The sequence below is a fragment of the Cupressus sempervirens genome, chromosome 2 (genome assembly GCF_028749045.1).
Source record: "Cupressus sempervirens isolate cs-2001-9-10 chromosome 2, ASM2874904v1, whole genome shotgun sequence".
Classification (NCBI taxonomy): Eukaryota; Viridiplantae; Streptophyta; class Pinopsida; order Cupressales; family Cupressaceae; genus Cupressus; species Cupressus sempervirens.
The window spans coordinates 385460925-385483225 of NC_143119.1; the positions used below are offsets into that span (position 1 = coordinate 385460925).

Here is a 22301-nt window from a genome sequence, read left to right on the forward strand (position 1 = left end):
TAAGTCAACATTCTTGAATGGAGAACTTGAAAAAAAAGTTTACATTGAACAACCAGAGGGTTTTCCTTTAACAGAAGAGAAGGATATAGTTTGTAGACTAAAGAAAACATTGTATGGATTAAAGCAAGCACCAAGAACCTAGTATGCAAAGTTGGACAAATACTTAGCAAAGCTTGGATTTGCTGAAGGAACAACGGATAGTAACTTGTACTTGAAGAAAATAGGAGATGATTTGCTAATAATCATTGTATTTGTTGATGACATTTTTGGTGGAAATGATCAAACCAGTAACAAATTCTCAAATGACATGAAAAATGAGTTTGAGATGAGTATGATAGGAGAAATGAATTTTTTCTTAGGACTGCAGATTGTTCAAAACAAAGAAGGTATCTTCATCTCTCAAACCAAGTACTCAAAAGATTTGCTAAAAAAGATTTGGTTTAGAAAATTGTAAACTTGTTGGAACTCCTATGGTAACTAGTCATAAGTTATCAAGCAAAGATGAGACCCCTACTGTTGAACAAAAGAAGTACAGATCTATGATTGGAGGATTGCAGTATCTGACTTATAGCAAACTAAATATAGCTAATGCAGTTGGAACGGTGGCAAGATTTCAAGCTGATTCTAAAGAATATCACCATGCAGTAGTAAAGAGGATATTCAGATATCTAAAAGGAACATCAGATTATGGCATTTGGTATAACAGAAGCAATGACTTTACTCTTTGTACTTATACAGATGTTGATTGGGCTGGAGATAGGGATGAAAGAAAAAGCACTAGTGGAGGAACATTTTTCCTTGGGGGAAGACTAGTTTCTTGGCTCAGCAAGAAGCAAGATTGTACCTTACAGAGTACTGCAGAAGCAGAATATGTTGCAGCAGCAAACAACTGTAATCAAGTCATATGGATGAAGCAGATGATGAAGGATATTGGAATTACATTCACAGAACCTGTTATCATTTACTGTGATAACACAAGTACTATTAATATGTCTAAAAATCTTGTTTTGCACTCCAAAACTAAGCACATAGCAATAAAGTATCATGTGCTAAAAGAGAAAGTCGCAGAAAAAGATATCAAATTGGAGTACATTAACACTAAGGAACAGATTGCAAACATTTTCACAAAGGCCTTACCAAAGGATACTTTTGAGTACCTGAGAGGTATGCTTGGGGTTATGCCCCTACCTAGCTCAGAGTAGAAGATGCAAAAGTGCATTAGTCCAAGGTACATAGCACCATTGTTAAACTATATTAAATGCTGATGCTTCCTCTATGGGGGAGTATCTGTGACGAACAGAGTCAACAAGGACTCTTGGTGAATGATAATTGGTGTACAACAGTGTCTTTAGACACTTGTGTTGTTTATAGAATTATCTGCAAAAGTTGTCAAGCAACAGACCAGCTTGTAGTTGTGCTGATAGATTGTTGAATGTTCAATTTTTGTACTACCTTTGACATTGATGTCAATGAGGGAGTGAGAGTGACATGAAAAACATTAGAGAGAGTTTGTACCATGGGGAAGAAATGTTGCAATAAAGGATTTGCATGAAGCCAGATTTGAGTGATGAAGAAACTTGTTGGTATTTTTGGAACTAGATTTTTTCATCTATGTCACCATCAATGCCAAAGGGGGAGATTGTTGGCATGAATGCTGTTGCTATGGGGGAGCATTACAGAACAGTGTTATGACTATGTTTGTCATTGATGACAACATAGTAATAAATTTGCAAAACACTGACAGAGCATCAGACTAAGATTTATGCATTTAAGACATCACATTGCGTATCCACCTGTGCAGTTACCAGCATATACTACAGCATGTATTTGACATGTGGACAAGTGCGCAGAACCTAAATTGACAGCATACAGAAGATATTAATGATTTACAAAGAACTATAGGGAAACAAAGCATTGGGAAAATAGTTTCTATTGTATGATCAATCTAGCACATTGTGTTTGGAATGAAGGGTTGCACAGTTAACTAGAGGTAGTACACCGACTACTGATGACATCAGCAAGTGCACAGGTACGAAAGTCGCATGTGTGAAAGTTTGTGTGTATAACTGTGGGCCGACAACATTTAATCAAATATGTATTTCATTTAATTAACTTATAATAAAGTATGGAGCCGACTCAAGGAATTAATATTAAGTGTGGTATAAAGGAAAGATGTTTTCCAAGTTTTAATCATTATGATTGAGATCAAGAAGCAGAGAAGACTTGTGAATTGCAAAGTAGAAGAGCAAAGTAATCTGCTAATGCATGTAAGTGACCTCAAGGGTTACTATATAGTCCCAGATCTGATTGCATGGTTTGAAGGTGAAGTAGTCCGACGAACTGGACAGAGGAAGAAACAAAAGATTGTCACACATCTATTATTCTGAAAGGAATAGTACTGAGATCAATTGGATAGTGAGTCCGTTGATCTAATCCTCAAGTTGTTTGGACAGTGGGTTCAGCTGCCTTCTACAACTCCTAACAAGGTTGGAATCTCCTAACAGGGATTCAAAGTCTCCTAACAGGAACTCTTGTACTAAGCATTGTAATAGACTCCTAACAGGGTCTATCCTCTAACAAAGAATATTTAGATTAGTACATTATCTTGTGGGCATCATTCCCACCAGGGTTTTCCCTCTGATCAAGGGTTTCCCTAGTCAACAGATTTGGTGTAATTGTGTATGTAAATTTGTTTATGGTTGTTGTTTAATGATTAAGAATTGTTTAAGAGGTTTAATATTTCAGATTGTTGTATAACTGATTCACCCCCCCCTCCTCAGTTATACTGGTGGACTACTATTTCTAACAAATGGTGTTTGATTTAATAAAAAAATTCTTCGATAATTGGATCTAGGTTTTGCATGATCTGGGTCACACCTAGAGTTGTTGGGGGCATCTACAAATGTTTTTTTGCAATTTTTGACAAATCGTATTGAGAGGGTTTACCAATTTTTCTACAAAATCATGGTTTCATTTTTCAACAACTAGTCTTAGATGGATAGCTTTGTTACCCAACATCAAGTTGGACGGATGCAATACTCTTGGTCATTATCGTAAGTTTTGCAGATCCAAGAAAGGTATCAGTAACAAGCTCATTCTACAAAATCCATTGAAGATAAGGTGATAGTCATTTATGTTTTTTTGTAGATAGTAAAATGAGTATGAACATTAAGGGAGGGTATTAGAATAATAATGAAATATTCCTAATGGTCACCTTTAGTAGGTTTAGTTTTATTAGTTAGTTTCCTTTTATGTACTCAATTAATGATTGTTTTGTTTGAAACATCCTGTATTTCTCTACTTGAGGAGATTGAATCCCCATTATTTAATATCAATTTATCGAGCTTTACAATAATTTTCATATTTGAGGAAATATTTAAATCCAGTTGCATCATTATATATTGCAGAAAAGGTTTCTAAGTGATAGGTAGTAAATGATGTTACTTCTTAGTTTCTTTTTAATTGGCCAATAGCTACCCACTTGCTAAAATGGTGACTACAACATAAATCACCTTAAAGACAAGTTTGGCTCCTTCCTCAACATTTACATGTTCGTGCAATTGGTGATATAATCATCACATCAAATAAGAACTTGATCTTCTAAAAAGAAAACGATTGATCACTGTTTGGTTTAAAATTTCTAACTTTAGGCTGTAACACCCTATCTCTCATTTCAAACTTTCAAATACTTTGGCCTCTTTAGTTTAGCCTCTAATTTTTTTAATGACAAATTTTATTTTCATTTGTGTACATGTTGCCAATCTATTCATCTTATAGCAGTTTACACAACACATCATTTTGTGATATCAGTTGAACTAAACGTACTCCTTGTCGGCAGTGGGCCAGCATCCCTTGCGGGGTTTGCAACATGGTTTAACTGCCTCCCATGTCTTGTATAAGTCTAGTGGTTTTATCGGACATTGACAGGTCCATCTTTTGGTGCAACGGTGACCCTAGCGGTTAACAAGTGGTATCAGAGCTTGGTCATAGGTTTGAATCCATGCAAACCACAATGAGTGACACTGGGAGGGGGATTGTTGGCAGTGGGCCAGCATCCTTTGCAGGGTTTGTGACATAGATTCACTGCCTCCTCTATCTTCTATAAATCAAATGGTTGTATTGGGCACTGACAAGTCGATTTTTGGTGCAAAGACAACCCTAGAGGTTAGCAGTCTTGTCTTCTCTAGCAATCTTAGAGATCTTGCAACTGTAGTGGAAAATTAGAAGCATTCATTACCAGTATCCCATTATGCAATTTCATCTTCAAATTGAAATAAAAAATTATGTTATATTCTTGCAAAGTTATGGAAATATGTTAAAAGCATAAATATATCAAAATGCTGAAGAACCTCAGTGCATAGTAATTACAAACAATTGAAGTAAATTGAAAAATAACAAGAAAAACTCTAATTCCTAAAGAAATTGTCATCAGATGGGACATTAGGAAGTAACCTAGGAAGCTGCTATAAATGGAGTGGGAAAGAACAAGCAAGCTTTTCAGAAAGCAACTAGGAATTGATGGTCATTGGCTCTAAGAACAAAAAGAACAAATAACAGAGAATGTCAAATCAAACTGCACAACTTCAAATATAACTTCACAAACATGGATCTAAATGATTCCAAAGATCACCTCAGCAATTTCTCTCCACAGAAGTGTGTATGTTGCCTCTGATATAGGGTCCTTAATGCCGTTTATCTGCAAAACGAAAATGAACTGCATGAGTTATCATTTTATTATTTAATTCTAAAATTCATTACACAATTTCTGTCTGACTACTAAAATTCCAGCAACTTTCAGCACAGCATACATGCATTAATGTGTTGATGAAAGAAATCCATTCCACTCAAATAATTTAGCATGGAAATAGATATTTTTTAATACACTAATTTGTCAATTCACTTAATTTGCAGTGTTGTTTGTCCTGAGGGGATACTGAAAGGCGAAACCTCGTCTTGCTTGTTCATTAGTTAATAGTAGTGTTTGACATTGGGGTCATTCACAGGATGACAACTAGAGAGTGATTTGTGTTTGAGGCTTGAATGGGTTATGAAATAATCAATGATATTATTTTTATTTTCTATGATGAATCAGTATTTAAGGTATATCTAAATTTATGATGTGTCAGGTAGAAAAAGAGTGAAGGTAGAGCTTGGCCTGGTAAACTTGAGCATGAATACTGCATAGTGCAAAAATTAAGGATGGTTCTTTGAGTTTTCCTCACGATGAGATTTTGCATATCTATTCTAAGTCATACATGATAATCTATATTATATTTCTATTTATATATTATAATATCATAATATATTAATATATATTAATATAACTATAATTTATATATAGATTATGATATGGATATATCAATTAGAGTGGTGTGACGTCGATATCAAATAGGCAATATCATGGATTGAGAACTGCAGGTGATGTTCTTGGCACTAAATGGTTTGATGCTGTTAGTAATAAAGATGATACAGGATAAGGATATGTCCTCAAGGTTCATAGAGCTCTCCCAGACTTGGGAGAGCCAAAGGCAGTGGTGTTAGCTCTTACATGGGAACCGGTGGAGAACTTCCCAAGGGATCTTGAAGAACTGATTGTGACAAGCAAAATTGGAATTGGAATTCAGAAAAAGTGGGACATACCAAGGTTTCTGAAACCTAGGGTTGTGGTACAGTGGCATCCTTTTCTTTCCAACTTCACAATGAACATGCTCATGTACCTGCGGTGAAAAGCAGCACAGATCTGCTCATTCCTCGAGAAGGTAATGAGCCTCGAACCTTTCCACAATGTGCAAGCATTACCTTATAAATAAGGCAAGAGGTAAGGCGACCAATTGAGGGGGAAATGAAAATAGACTATATGTATATGCAATATAATCAGGCTTTTGAAGATGCCTGATGTATTAGTAATCAGTAGTAGTAGTAGAAAAGGATAGGAAAGTATAGGCACAACATGGCCTGATTTTGAAGAAGACAGAGGCTAAAAGCATGGATGTTCTCATGTTGATATATATATATATATATATATATAGAGAGAGAGAGAGAGCAGTTGTGTGTTGCAACTTGCTTGTATGTATGTATGCATGTATTAAAATTGTATATTTATATTGCATATAATATATTGTTGATATTTATAATATATAAAAGATATATTTGTTATTTATAGATGTGTGTGTGTGCATGGTTGTACTCAAACAGGTACTCGTTTACACACCTAGATTGGCAATTTAGGTTTAAGTCAAAATCAGAACAGACCATGAAACCTAGAGCTAGAGAATTTTGAAGATACAAATCCTAAACCCTAAACAAGAGCAACTGAAACTACAGTTGGATAATAACATTTGAATTTGAACCTACACATTCAAACTGAAATCATGAATGATTTGTATGGCAAATCATACTTTCTTGTGAAAGCATAGGTTCTTTGAGGAAGTGTAGTAGTTTTCATTTTTTTAAACCGATTAGCGTGTTGATACTTTATGTGGTGGTTAGATGATTATTGTTGAATCTGTTTTGTAAATCAATTGGGAACTTGTGCATGATATAAATGCATAAACTTTTTTTTTCTGTTTCCAGTTTTCAGGAATAATACTTTTATCTCTAGGTGAACCAAAACCTACAAAATGGTCACGTGCAGGGATCTAGACAACATATCCCAGAAGTTTTTGTAAGGGTTAAGGTCACACCTAAGGTTCAAGGTCATTCTTAATTCCCATGTGAAATATCCCAAATCGGATATTTACTCAATTTTTCCTCAGAATGACATTTATATCATAAACATACGAAACCATATCATAAATAAACCAGCAATATAAACCGTAAAAAGTAACCCAACTGATATTTATCTGGTTGTTTCCTCAAACTGATATTCAGCACTTGAATATAGGCAAATGTATTACGAATAGCAATTGAAAAAACAGTAGATTCTCCAACAGATATAAACCCGTTTCTTTCGAAATAATACTCAAGAATTCAAGCATATAAAATGAATTACAAACCTACAAAATGAAACCAGCAATCTCTCCTAAACTTCTTACAACAACGTTATTGCATTATACAACAGTAATACAATAAGCAACAATCAGAATCCAATCTTATATATAGTTTAACAGTTAGATTGGAACATTAAAATAAGAACTTGTAAGCACATGCGAGACACCAAATGTGATGTCTCCGAGGACAATGGGTTTGGTCCACTGTCTACTAGCACAAGGGGCTACATCCTCATACTAGATGAAAGCTGAAGCTTTCCGATTACTCTCCCAAGAGAACTGAAATCTGAATAATAAATCCAAGCATGCCAAAAGAAAGGGTCTCTTCTCCTTTTATTTTCATAGTTGTGAACCTTCGACTTCCCTCCTAGCTTTTCGTCTTATCTCTCCTTGTCATCTTTAGCCCACTTTAAATATTAAATTGACATTTTATAATAAGAGTGCACGATTTCATAGTCAATTTTAATATCATATAAATGTATCCTTTAATATTTCTAATGTCCCAAAAAGGGGACATTACACCATGCCTCACGAAGTTGATCTTGCAAATTATAGAGGTAAAATACATACTAGACAGAAAAGGTTTTGAAATAGCTTGATTTTTTAGTATATAATATGTCATGTTTTCATCTTTATAAATTGCCATAGAATTTGTGAGTACTTCCATTAGGAGTCAACTAGATAAAGTATGTAAGGTGAAAGTTTCAATGTTGATTAAACTTTAAATAATGATAAACTTTAAATTGTGTCACTGTCAATGTATATTAGATATTTATGTTTATGTAAAATAGATAGCATAAATGCTGTTATTACAACTATATTTTGTGATTGAAGGTAGGTCATATTCCTTGGTTACTTAGCACACAATGATCCATCTTGCTATGCATTCATTGTATCACATGAGGTCAAAATGGGGGCAATATATCAAGACATAGGCAAGTTTATGCATAATGTACATCCACCACTATGGCCTAGGTATTTTCTAATGGGGAAATCCTATGACTTGAGTTCTTGGAAAGGCTCCCAAAAATCAGGACATCTACCTAAAATAGTATAAAGGATAGGGCTGATTGGTTTGCTAGTACTCATTTCACCTTGCTCGGTGTGGTTTTGTTGGTACCAGTTTAAATAATTCCAAGTTAAAAATGTGTCAATTTGACATTTTTACGGATGAGTTGTAATATCCATACATATCTTCTAATCATGAATGGATTGGATGGATCTTGGATCAATCATTGATCATGGCTTGTGTTGATGTGCTTAGTTGCTGGACTTTGTCACTTTAATAACTAATGGGTAACTTGGTTTTGTGATTCACTTGTTTGAATGACTTGTGAAGTATTTTACTTTAACTTGAGTTCCTTTCTGAATTGATTGTGGAAAATTTTGAATGTCTTGTGTGTGTTGTGATGTGCTATACAATCTTGTCAATGTTCAATGTAAACTTCTAACATAAAGTGTCGTGTGGTGTTGTGAATATTGCACTATAGTGGGATATTCTATTGGCTCATGATTGTAAATGTACATAGGATAACAAGGGAAAACAAAAGTTATCATTACATAAACTAGGTACTATCTCTTGCACCACTTTAAGCCAAGTGAATGAACAGGGAGGATCACAATTTTTTCAATGCATAAGTTCATGTTAACCTCTTCTTTACATTTAGTGCTTGACATGTTGAAGGATTGTTACAAAACACATGGTACACATACATCACATTATACTACAACTTCGGTCATACTTAGCTATAGTCAATATTGTACTCAATTATTAGATGCTACCATTATTGTACTTAGGGGAATATATGATATGTTGCCTACACTGATGTATTGGACTCATTGGATGTATCATTAGTTATGCATTATGATTTTATTGAAGCTCGTGTATGAAATGATTTTGACTGTAATGGAAATGACTAGACTCTTATATTAAAGATGCAATTGTTTCATAATTCTCATTTTCATTTAAAATGGTAAAGCTAGGAAATTTTGGAGTTACAATTTCAGGGTTGTTACAAAATTAATATGACGTGAGCACTCTAGTGTTTAGTCATTAGCATTGCAAATGGAATGCTCACTTTAAGATTTACTCAAGCACCTAAGGCTTCTCCTGACACTCATAATTTACTTAGTTATGGAGTTTCGTATAGTGCTTTTGAATCTGAAACCCCTTTAAAGTTGCCAGAGTAAATGCAACATACCACTTTGATCTGATTGTCTGGAGCATTTAGAAGGATTAAACTAATATTAGAATATTGATATTGGATGGACTGACGAGAAGACAACCACTGTACCAAGGGAACTTATATCCATTCCTAAATTGACCAAAAAATCACAAATCTGTTCTTCCTTTCTACAGGACCCTAATCCCCACAGTTTCAATAAGAAAAGGATTTATGATATTGCATTTGATGCTGGGTGATTAACAACATTCCTTCATAAGGAAATGATTTAAAAGAATAGTTTTGGGCTTCTTAGATTAATCCAGGGTTCTGATTCAACTCTCAAATTTTATTTGATGAAGAATTTGCATGATTGAAACCCATTATTTGCTTTCTTTCAGCAAACACGTTAAGTGGTTGTTCATTAGGTATTTAAGAGGGGCATAAATTGGTTGGCTCCCACTTGTCAACTAATATTCTTCAAATCATACTCAGATCTTTTATTATTTTCAATATGATAGTGAAGTCAGTGGCATGTTGTGTTTCTCTTTGATCCCAGGGGCACTTGTTTGGCTTGGACAAAAATGGAATCATGGTAATCAGTTATCCAAGCCTGTGATTTTTTTGTTTTAAAACCTACTTCAATGGATCAGTTGATGAATTGCATACCGTAGTGGAATAGGTTAGCAAATATGGTTTTATTTTACATGCTATGTTGGGTCACAATGGAAATGCCACAATCCCAGCTCAATACATGTAGTAATGTCTGGAATGGATTTGGAAGCTGTGTTGCCTGGATGGGCAGAGACGAAGAAGACAACTTCAGGGTTGATGGGAGGTGGTGCTGATTCCTTCATCTTAAACAAGGAAACTTTGGTTTACACAATGAATTCATAATAAGTGTCTTTGCCTCGCAAGTAGTACATAACTTTATATGCATTGTATTGTTACTTTGAACTTGTTGAAGGACAAGCCAAGGCCCAAAGGGTTTCTGTTTCCTTAATACATGTGCAACTTAAATCTTCAGCTGATCGCTTATATTATTTCTTCAGTTCGCCTCTTCTTCTTTTTTTCCATTTTACTTAGGGAATGTTTGGGAGGGCTAAATCTTAGACACCAATATATGGCATCATAAATTCATCTCACTAGAAATGTAAAGATTAATTCAATTCCACAAAAATAATTTGATATATTCAGTTAGGCAACCAGAGTATTAACATTCCAAAAGCATCACCACTCATTTTAACAGGCTATATGCTTTAATCGTTGATTCGGAGATCATTGGCAAAGTTTTTAAATAATCCACATGTAGTGGGAGAATTCCTCTTCTCAACCATAAAATAGAAGAGCAACTCCTCTTCAAAATGCTATTAATATGAAATCCTTAAGGTTGGAACTTAAAATGCATTAAAATTAAGTATATTGCACAAGTCCAAGAAGGAAAAAAAATATTTACCTCTGGACCTTCAAGACCAAGATGCTCTGACCAGAGTGACAATCGAAGATTAAAAGAAAATCTACCTGCTCTCCAAGGTTCTTGATTCATATATGAATCAACATATTCATTGTCTTCTACAAGAATGGCTATCTGAAAATCAAAAGATTGACACGAAGACATATTAAAACTTGTCGTGGTTTTTGCAAATCATACGTTGAATTTTGTGTTCAAATTTAGTTTAACAGATGGCATTTTATGACAAAGGGACATTAATTCTTTGAAAATGAATAATCTTTTCAAATTTTGAATACAATAGTACATTTAAGTAGATTTTGTAAGCAAATACATACTACCAAAATTTAGGTGCAAAATGAGAATATAGCGAAATACATCTGACAACACTTGAGTAATCAATACAATAACAGGGTACTGCAAGAAAACATGTAAAAGCACCTCAGAATCTCTAGATCCCCGTAAACTTCTATCATTTATATTAGCTGATCCAATCAAGACATTGCGATCGTCCACTATCATTAGTTTGCTGTGCACATAAATCTGAGATACAAGTTAAACAAAACTATATATCAGATTGCATCAATTAATTTATAAGTTTTGAAAGATAATAAAATAGAGCTCAAGATCAGTCACTAAGAATACACATCCCCATTAACAATCATAGGCACTCTCCTTATAATTTGGCATCAAGACTGAAACTGAGTTGACATTAACAGCATTAAAACAAAGGCAATACCTGGCTGGTGGCTAATGGACCACCTTCACAAAGTCTACCATAATTTCTAAGACCATAAAAGGAAATATAATTGCGCACTTTAGTGCCAACTTCAGTTCCAAGCCTCTCTAATAATGAATTTTTTCCTCTACATATTGTCCGATACTGCCAGTGCATTATGGCTCTAACGGATGCAGCACCACTATCATCTACACCTCCCTGCACGAAAAAATCAAGTGAAGAGATGATTTAACATTCACAATGGATGTGATATAAGGATATTTCACAATAACAATATCATCTAATAACTACCTGGAAGCCAGGCAATAATGGTATCAGCACAATAACCCTAAAGCATTTTTTCTCATTATGTGCTCGAATAATACGGTCATATAAGGCTTGTGATACCCGGTTTTGAATGATATCATCTCCTTCAAGACCTGAAATAAAAAATTGATTCTGCAAAACACAAATTCTATAAGTAAATAAATACAAAATTTTCTCAAATAGAAGATTTGGGCATATCTTCTTCCCCATTCACTCTAATAAGAAAAAAATTCATTTGTTCAAGTATTGAGGGCACTCTAGAGGCATTATCTTAGAACATATTTTTTATTATAATTGTTTTGAAGATTGATCATTAGAATTACAATAACCAAAAGTATAAAGAGAGAAACAAAAAATAAATATTGCAACTAAGAGAAACCAAATAAAGATACTCTTATTTACCTTCCTACATTTTCTTAAGAAAAATATTAGTGTGAAAGGAGAAGCTTCAAGAGTGAATATAAATATGTTAAAACTACATCATCATAAGAAACTGATAGGGCAGAGACAGTTTCAAAGCATTGAATGAAATCTGCTTGTTCCAATACCTAGATAAAATTCATATATTGAAAATCTGCTTGTTCTAATGAACTGCCGATCAGAATAGTAAGCTAAGAAATTATCGGACTAAACCTAGAAAGCTAGCGACTGAAACAAAAAGTCCCTACCTTCCAGCGTATTCTATGGATCAGAGTTCTATTGAGCATAAACAAGCCAAAATACATATACAGCAAAGTATACAGATATCAATTATGTGCAACATTTGTTGTGAATTTTCAGAAGAGGCCTGAAGTACATAATTGTTGAAACAGTCACACCTTACAGAAACTTGTTTGGCAAAAGAAGATGCTCAGCGGGTGTCTTTTGTCTTCAAAGCTTGGGGAATTCCATTTCAAGCTGCTTCAAGACCTCCTCCTTTCAGCTTGTTTCACTACTCAGGAAATGAAGGCAGTCCACTTGTTTGAGTATATTCCTGGATTGATGTTGTTGTCCTCAGATTGCAATCTAACTCTTATTCGGACCCTCGTAGACATACTTTGGAGCAACCTTGACATTAAGAACACTCTGACTAGGGAGTATTCATATCTGTAGGCATAAAAATATTCACAGAGAGTCTACTAGACAACTCATACAAGATGATTGGGCCTGACTAATGCGTTGATAGGCAAGATAGAGTTTTCAACAGAAATAGAAGTAGAACAGGTGGAAATTTGATTGAAAGCATTATGTGGTTTGGAAGCAGGCAGAGATATAGTTTTTTGAGGTGGTGCCGATGAAAAAGAGGGTGTGGAAGCTTCCTATCAGAACTGTGTATAAGAATGGATATTCCTGGAATTTACAACAAGTTGACCTCTCCAGAAGGAAGTTCACAGACCAACACTAAGTCCACCCTGCTTGGATGATTTGAGTATTGCATAGAAAACGAAATTCCTCAACATCAAATAAATTCTGCCCTATCAAGCGTAAAATTGCTGATTCAATGCAAAGACCACCTAAAAAGGTTTTGAAAACAAAGAAAATCCATAGGAAGACATCAAGTCCACTCAAGCCAAAGACCTTTGAAATTGGCTATGTTGTGAAAATCCTCAAAACATCAGGAACACTGCCCACATTTGGAAAAAGAAATAAAGCAAGCAAAGATCAACTTGAAGGACTTCTAGAACAGCAATAAAGATGATCAACTTGGAAGAAGAAAGCAAGATCAACTGGAGGAAGAGATCGTAAAAGAAAGCAAAGATAAAAGATCAATTTGTGAAGAAAGCAAAAAAAATCAGAAAGTGAAAAAGTTTTAGAAAAAGCAATTACATCTTCAATGAAATCGACCAAGTTCATGAGGATATAAGAGAAAGAGAAAAATAACACAAAAGAAATAGAGCAAATTGACCCCTTCTTGGATTTCATAATTCCTATATATGCCTAAACTTGGTGTCTATTCATTCACAATTTGCAAATTGCAACTCTGTAGTTAGCAATGTTTCTCTGATCTCAGAAGTTAAGTGAAGGGTTTGGACGATTTTCAAACTGAATTCCTTGGCACAGATAGAAAAAAATTCAGTAGAATTTGTCTAATCAAGGCTCTACTTCCAGAACTGCAAGCTCTTTTAGATTTTGAGGCAATTCACGAGTTCAATTTCCTAAAATTCAAAGGGTTTTCTAATCTAATTACCAGGTCTAGAATGATTTTATGCAGACTTAGAGAGATTTTTATTCCAAATTCAGAGATTCAATCATAAAATCTCACAAGTTGGAGCAAATTCAACTTCATTTAATCAATCTAGAATAGAATTTTCAGGATTTCTAACAAGTTTATCCTTGCTTTTTCAGGTTTTCTTGACTGAAATTTTAAAATTTTGAAAGATTGAAGGTAAAAATTTAGATGAAGAAATGCACAGTGAAATCAGAATCAAGATTTGAATTCCACTTTAAAAATTACACATCATACCCCTTTCCTAACTTAGATTTTTCTTACTTGAGGTAGATGACAACCCAATGAGTTTCCAGAAAGTGCAAAAGAAGTTTCGAAATAAAGGAGCACAATTTAAATCCAAGATATCGTCAGAATGGGGAAAGATTGGAAAACCTTGGCCACGTGGACCTTGAAGACTTCAAGAACAGTATGTATGGACTAGATCGACATCTTCCTTCACCTGCAGCTCAAAGAATGACGAGAAATGGAACTGTCCAAGCCACTCGATTTTTAGCAATACAATGCAACAAATCATAGATTGCGTCATACATTACAATATCATGTAAAGACAAATTATAGTACCTAATGGAACCTAAGATACCAGTGCATCCAGGAAATCACTGGATGCTGGTTTTGGTGCTTTCGGATGCGTGGATGCTGCAGCGGTGCTCACTGGAAACTCGTTCAATGCTTGCGGATGCACGCAGGATGCGTTTGCGAGCATCTAAGTGCATTTGGAGAGCATCCGGACTTTTTCAATGCCCATTCAGTGACTTTAAAAAACATGTGCTTAATTGATTTTTTTAATTATATTTTTGCTCCTTTTTGCACCAAAACCCTTAAACAGCCTTAAAAGATGAATGGTTTATTTCTGTATATTTCTTTGCATACATAAATTATAGTATACACTATATATATATATATATATATGTGTGTGTGTGTGTGTGGACGAACCCAAACGCATCCAATATCCCGAAAAAAATCGCACATCAGCACCCCACACCCACATCAGCATCAGAACCAGCATTGGTGACTTAGGATGGAAGAGTATTAGCCTATCTTGGAGAAGTGGCCATCAAAGACGCTTCTAGTATTACAAAATGCCATTCCACTGTATATAAGACTAGTGAACAAGCCACGAAAAATATTTCAAGCACAGCCTAATCACTTTGCAGAAGTATCAACAAGCGATTAGAAAAATCAAGAGCTCATCAAAGCAAAATGCCCAAGAAACTCTTCCAAACAGATTTCAAGAAAAAGTATGGATACCTCATCTTCTTGCTTAACAAAGTCATGGAAAGCTCTCAGGCCCCTGGACCATGTTTTGTTTTATTGAGGTCACCACTGGGTCAAAATGATCAACTGGTCAAGAACTATCAGTGATAATTTAGATGAGAAGCTATGAGGGTTAAACCGTTAAAGCACACAAAGGTCTTCTCTATGACTTCTTGCATCATCTATATGTTAGCAAGATGTTTCAAAAACCCAAGATTGGATTGCATAGAAGATGTAGAAAATAAGAAAAGTCAAATCAAAGTATATGATTTCTACCCACAAATGCATTTAGAAGACAAATTCCACTTCAAGCGAGTCAATGATGCATTCGTTATGTACATCACCAAAACATCGCAAAGAGGCACTCATTAAAGGTTGACACAGGAAGCCAAGGACTTGATAAGCAGGTTTGGGTCTTATATATCCAATCCTTGGTTTTATATACTTGAGAATCCAAGGATTTGCAGGATGCCCTTATAGACTTCCACTCTATCCCACCAACAAGATAATATTTCTTGAAGTCACGAGACAACTAGAAACACGAGGAAATAAATTCAAAGAGTCAAGAAGGTCAGATCGTAGTTGGACTAACCGCTGATTAATTGCCGAGTTCCAATTTTTTTCCAAGTTTTCCAGAGAAAAACATGCAGGAAAAAAATCACAGAATTTCTCGGAAAAACTTGCAGATTAAACTCTGATTTTTTTTTGAAAAACTCTCCTGTGCCTGTCTTCCCGTGTTAAAATGCAAAAAATTGCATTTTTGGTCAATGTCTTTCGTTTGCACCAGTTTGGTTTGCGAGTAGAGGAAAAAAAGAAGCATCCAAGCCCTTGCTAGGTGATTGTGAAGTATTGGGGGCAGATTCAAGTGGACGCACAGTCACATTCAGCGCAGCATTCTGCTTCTAGGAGCAGACCCCCTAGTTCCTTTCCCGCATTTGTTAGTACAGCTGGGAAGAGGAAGATGTAATTGTAATGATGTATTTGCTTTTAGTTTTAAAGAAACTACTTACCATTTTGCTTCCAGCCATCAGCATTCCCCATGAGAATGCAATTCCGTACCCTCTTTTGCTTTAATGCAATTCCCTACCCTCTCTGCATTCATGCATATATCTAAACTCAGTTTGTTTCTTTTCATTCTCATTAATGAACTCATTGGATGCATCTTCTCATTGAATTTTTGTCATGTCCCCTCTTTCGCGCTAGTTCTTTTGGCACCTGACTAATCTATGTCCACATCCGGATAGATTAACGGCATTAATAGTAAGGATGTCTGCCAGTCACAAGGGAAGATTTGTCTTAAGTTCGTCATTTAATGTATTAAAGTACTTTAATAAAGTTACTTTATGTTTCATTAAGACATTCACTTTATAAAGTGACTTAAGTGATTAGAAGACGAAATTAGTGTTTTATCCCATATCTCTTATTCCAACACTCTTCCCTCACTTCAAGGTTATAAATAAGAGGCTCAGTCTTGGGAAAGACACAACGATTGAATAAATGAAAACTCTTCAAATCCTAATGGTCACTTAAAGTGTGACTAGATTGTTCTCAAGGACGAAATCCCTTAAGAAAGTTGTGATACTAGATGCAAACCTAGTACTCACGTACAAGTTCTGTGATAACAAGGAGTGGATACAGTTTGGAATCAACAGCAAGTAACAGATTTCTTGATATGGAATTCCGTAGAGGAAATTGAACCAAAGCTAGGTACATATTTTGCATATTGGGTATGAGTAACAGTCAAAGATTTACTAATATCTATATAGCGGAGTCAAGAGGGCAGTAGTAGGGGGATTTCATCCCAGGCAGGCAGAACAAAGATACTCGAAGGAGCTAAGCACAGAGATAACGTGACATTCAGGCAGGTTCGATACACAGCAGTATTTTACGGCTTGCACCAGTAACGGGTCAGGGTCGGTGTTCACACATCTGAAGTAGCAACCATGTCTGAAATGGTATAGAGTCTGGAAGACATGATTACAGTGCAGTGGATTTCGGGCATAATATGAATTGGCAGGCAGCAAACTGTCTGAGTTCTTGGTAGCGGCGTTGGGTCTTATTCCCATTTCAGGTCCTGACCACCATCGGCAGATATAGAAATCACGGGTCTGTCATCTCTTTTCTCCACCCAAAATTGTTAAACTCTGCATATTAATATCTTGTATATGGAAGTGTAATTTCTGCCATCAGTTTAAAACATTCTTTTATAAGAAATGTTGGCATTTGAATGTATTCATGTTGTTGATTTCTGTATGGAGTTCTGACCTATCAGTATCAGTTCAGAGAGACAGTAATTTTGTAAATGCTATCATAGTTTTACTTAAAGACTAGTTCATATAGCAACTGTATGACGATATGTTTGTATGCCAAAGTTTGATAATTGAAAGCAAATCCCATAGAGGTCATTACAATTTTGCAAAATAAATACATTTCTAATTAAATTTAAGCTGTTTTATAACTTCCCAAGCTTATTGCCAGTTTTTTCCAAGAACTACTGAGTTTTTCCCCAAAAAAAATATTCAGGCATTCGCAAGTTTTTGCCAAGTTTGAGTTTTCCAACTATGAGTAAGATTGCCATTTTCTCTTTTCATTTTTGCAAGTCCAAAGCAAACTTTGATCCTTATCACCACATTGCGGTGGCAAATGGAAAGAATACAAGCACAAAGTAGTAATTGATGACTTCTGGGCAAAGATAAATATGAGACAAGAAGGAGAATGAGGTCAAGAATATTTGTAAACTTAAACAAGGCATCTGAGCTTTTCCCTACACCTGACCAACTATAAGATGATGGAGATTGTACCCATCCATACAATGAAGAAAAACATGAAGATCTTCCTCCAATAAAATTTTCTAGTTCTGAAGCTTACAGATTTGACAACATTAATGAAGCTAATTACCAATTATACCAGTTGGAGGGTAGATCAGAAAATTCACAAACTGAAGGAAAAGTATATTGCCTTATTTTTTGATTAGGAACATGGAAGCACATTCTTCCAATGATGATGAAGCAACCCACAGTGCTGAGAAACCTAAAAGCATATAAGAAAAGATACAACAAAATCTTCAGCAAGATCAAGAAGAAAGAAGGCTGTAAATGAGAAAAGAAATCAAATTAGGCTCATTCTTCAGCTTGCACTTCATCCACAAAGGAGATTGATTTTGTGGATCAACATAGAATATCAATTGCTGAAAACAAACAAGAAGTGGAGATGGAAATGCCTCCTCCAAATCATGAACAGAATGCAAAACCTATTGAGTAGGAAATCGAAGAACAACCATGGAGTTTGAAAATGTTGAAATTGATATAGTAGAAGGGCAGTTTGACGAGGGAATGATATCTGCACATAGACAAATTGAATATAGTGGCATGAAACACTCTACAGTTCCAGATTGGTTTGTAGACAGAATGAAAGCATAAGTATTTGTAGAAATTGAAGATGATACAGAAGAATATTTAGCCAGATTGGACCAACCTGTAGAAAAGAAGATGGCTACGAAATATTTCGTGATTGAAAAAAAAGATACAAGATACTGTTTAGTTCGAGTGGCAGGACCAGAAGTGAGTAAGGCAAAGGAAGATATTAGTCCTGAAGAGTATGAAATAAGAACCATTGGCCCAACCACCAAAGAGAAGAAGATTCAAGAATTGCATGATTCTGTCAAGACAATCAAGGAAAGATCGAGAAAAGAAGAAGAGAAAGATAAAACAGAAAATGAACAGCTAAGTATATTCAGCATTTGGTAAATCCCGTCAGCAAAGGAGACCCAACATTCACTCTGTTAAATTTAATAGCTTGATATGAAACACTTAAGTTTTACAGTTATAAACTTAAATGAGACAGCTGCCATCTCTGTTCATGAAATTATTATTTCTGTATGTTTGAATATGAACTCTAACGTTTTCCATTGGTTTAGAACTTTAATTACATAACAGTATCAATTCAATATAATCAAGGCAGGTGTAAGCATGGTAACCACCAGCGCTGCTATGCTGGCATGTCCTTCAATGTGCTCTTCCAAGTGTTAATGCTAGCCTGTCATTATGGTCACTGTTGTATAACTGTCACAGTATGAAATTGTCACCACCATGTAAGAGGCATTATGCTTGGAAGCCAAATTGTTGTCGGTAACCAATGGGATGTAGCCAACGTTCATGTCTTTAATGTTTGGAAATAAAAGATATCAGCATCAGTCAATTTGATATGAATGTATCACGTGCTAAAGAAACCATTGATGTTCTGCTAAATAGAGGAATCATTCCGTCTACAATCATATATCGTTTTGGAGTTATCTCTCTACTATTCGGCGTAGCTCGTGTTCAGATTTTACCACATAAGCTTTGTTCGGAGGAGTATTGTGTTGAGTTTGATCTGTACCAGAAGATTAATCATAGTTTATCAGATCGTCTTTTCTGAGGATTTTCATATTGATTCCACTAATGATTTAATCGATCACAATGTTCATATCGATTGTATTGGCATTCGATCGATATACTGGACCCTGTCATTTCTTTCTGGATTTTGAAACCTTTGATATTGGAGCTCTGTAATATTTATTTGATAATAAAATTTGCAGGTTTTGTGGGCTGGGTTGTTTCCCTGTGTGAAAGGGGTTTTCCCAGGGTAATTCTTTGCTCAGAGTTTATTTCTGGTTCTATTTTTAACACACTCCACCTTTGGCACTTCCATAGGAATTAAATGAATATTTTGAAGAAGTAAAAGTGGTAGATAATGAAACAAATAAATGGATTGCAGACAACACAGATAGAGCTATCAAATTTGTCAGGACTTGATGATCAGACTTCTTTGTACTTATATAGGATTTGGAAAATAGCAAAGTTATGGGAGGATTTTCACAGTGTTTAAAATAAAACAATCCCATGCTTGAAAGCATTAAAAGGAAATCCTAAACAAGAATTGGTAGATGGAAAAGCAGTGTTACCCCAAGTTTCCGAGATGGTGATGGCAAGGAATGGGGGGACAAGTTTCTGGGACAGCAATTTTTTTGCGAGGTTTGGAGACAGCTATGTAATATAGGGAAATTCACATATATACATTACATTCATCTGAAAATATGCATAAACCATGTCATTTATACAACTTAAAACTTTAACATACAACATTTCAATAGCCAAACTCAATGCTAAATACGCATTCCTAAGTTGGAAAAACTGTAAATGTGCATGTAAGATTACAAATTGAAATAGACCCAAGAACATAATTCAGAATTCATTGTCAACAGCAACAAGAACAATAACCCACCTTCCAAATTGAAACACACTACTATCATTTAATTCTGAAACTACACCTAAAAGGCTAAAACTATACCTCCAACTCATTGAAAGTGGGCTGATATTAATACAAAAAGGTCTGCTATACAGTTCCAATCATGATATAGGTTTATTACAGTAAGATGGTACCTTGATGCAACCTCCAATATTCACCATATCTTTCAAAAAGGACCCAAATCAACCCAAGACCATGTCAACACTAATGTACTGCCACAAAATGACATAAAAACGCATGTTCTAGATGTGTAATGCACTTTTTTCAGACTTTCCCAACACCTTGTGGTTCCAAACAGTCTGATATACGATTCTAATTGTGTAGCATGACTATAATAGCATGTTTAATTTCACAATTCTTAATGTATGTTGTCAAATAATAATCATAGGACCCCAAATAGCAAGAATCAATAACCAAACAGCAATAAGCATGTTAGGGTGAACTTGGAAGAAGAGGCACACTTTAAAATTTTAAAAGAAAGAGTTCTATTAAAAGAAATATGTTTTCTTAAGTGCTAACATTGCCTATCTAATCGGGGATGCTCATCAATTCCAAGGACTTCCAAGGTGACCCCAAATGTCCCCAGGTTGTGCAAGTGTCCCCAAAAACAAATTCCGAAATCCCCAAGTTTTCAAGACGTTTCATGGGACTTTTTAGGAAATGAGGACAGGGTGGGGACGTGCCCTAGCCATCCCTAAGTCCACAAAACATTTCCGGTGTGGAGGCAAGGGTTTTTAGGCTGAGGACATGTCCCCAGGTAACACTCTGGAAAAATGATAGAGGCTAAAAATGTACATGATTTATCATGTGGTACAAGGCACTTATGGCTAAGGTGTAGGCCCTAGTAAAAGTGAAAGGTGATTGTGCTAAGATAGAAGCAACCAAAGAAATTCAAGATCAAATCCTCGTTATAGCTACAGATGTTCTTGAACAAGAAGTTTGGGAAAGTGATGCGAGTATGGAAAATTTTAAAACCAAGGTCCAAAACAACTTCACTTTTGAAGGTCCAATCCTTTGGCAACACTTGAACAAGGTTTCCACCTTCTTGTTCATTAAAGATAGCTTCCCAAAACAAGTGCCACAATGGATGAGCTTGATCTTACCATGACTAGATTCATTGAATTTACTGATGAAAAAAGAATGAGGGATGCTTTCTTCTAGAAGAAAGCTCTTTTTGAGTTGTTTATTTTACATTCGTTCTCACAAAATAATCACTATAAACCCTAGACAGGGTATAGTTTTCTTAATCTTCTTGGTTTTCAATCTTAAATTGGTCCTGGCCCTTCATTTGTTTTTGAACTCCTCTATAAGACCTTCCTGTAATGTCCCTTTTTGGGGACATTAGGAAATTAAGGACATGTCCATTTAATATTAAAATTGACTTATGAAAGCATAATACAAATTTATAAAAAGGGGGCATGTAATATTATGAAGTGGGCAAATAGAAGTGACAAAGGAGGAATAAGACGAAAAGACAGGAGAAGGGAGTTGAAGAGTCGCAGCTTCGGGCAATTAGAAGGAAGGCCTCATTAATTTGGACATGCTTGGATTTGAGATAGATTTTCTAGTTTCTCTTTGGAGAAGTTTGGGAAGCTGCTAGCTTTCTCTTGTTGAAGCCTACGGACAGAAACTTTCGGAATTTCCAGGTGGATTAGCCCCAATTCATCAGTCCTGGTGGATTCACATCAGAATTCACTTTTAAGACTACAGGTGCATTTCATTGTTTATTTCCAATCTGACTGTATCCCTATTTTTAAGGATTGGACTAGATGTTTGTTACGGTATTGTTGTTGTATAATACAATAACATTTTGAGAAAATTCTATGGGCATTTTCAGGTTTGCTGCTGTTTTATATGCAAAGATAAATGTTTATATTCTGAAAACTATTTGTGAGAAAAATTGGAG

At 35.2% G+C, this 22301-nt stretch overlaps 1 protein-coding gene across 2 annotated transcripts in view; it reads right to left on the reverse strand.

Moving 5' to 3' along the window:
• Positions 1-22301, reverse strand: part of LOC149572744 (phospholipase D zeta 1-like) — a 212572-nt gene that overhangs the window by 21974 nt on the left and 168297 nt on the right. For both annotated transcript variants that reach the window (XM_089813832.1, XM_089813831.1), the window contains exons 14-18: positions 11632-11778; positions 11341-11538; positions 11043-11144; positions 10608-10739; positions 4631-4696 (exon numbers count right to left, since the gene is read on the reverse strand). In XM_089813832.1, the coding sequence (XP_089669958.1) occupies positions 4631-4696; positions 10608-10739; positions 11043-11144; positions 11341-11538; positions 11632-11778 (645 nt within the window). The remainder of the gene's footprint in view (positions 1-4630; positions 4697-10607; positions 10740-11042; positions 11145-11340; positions 11539-11631; positions 11779-22301) is intronic.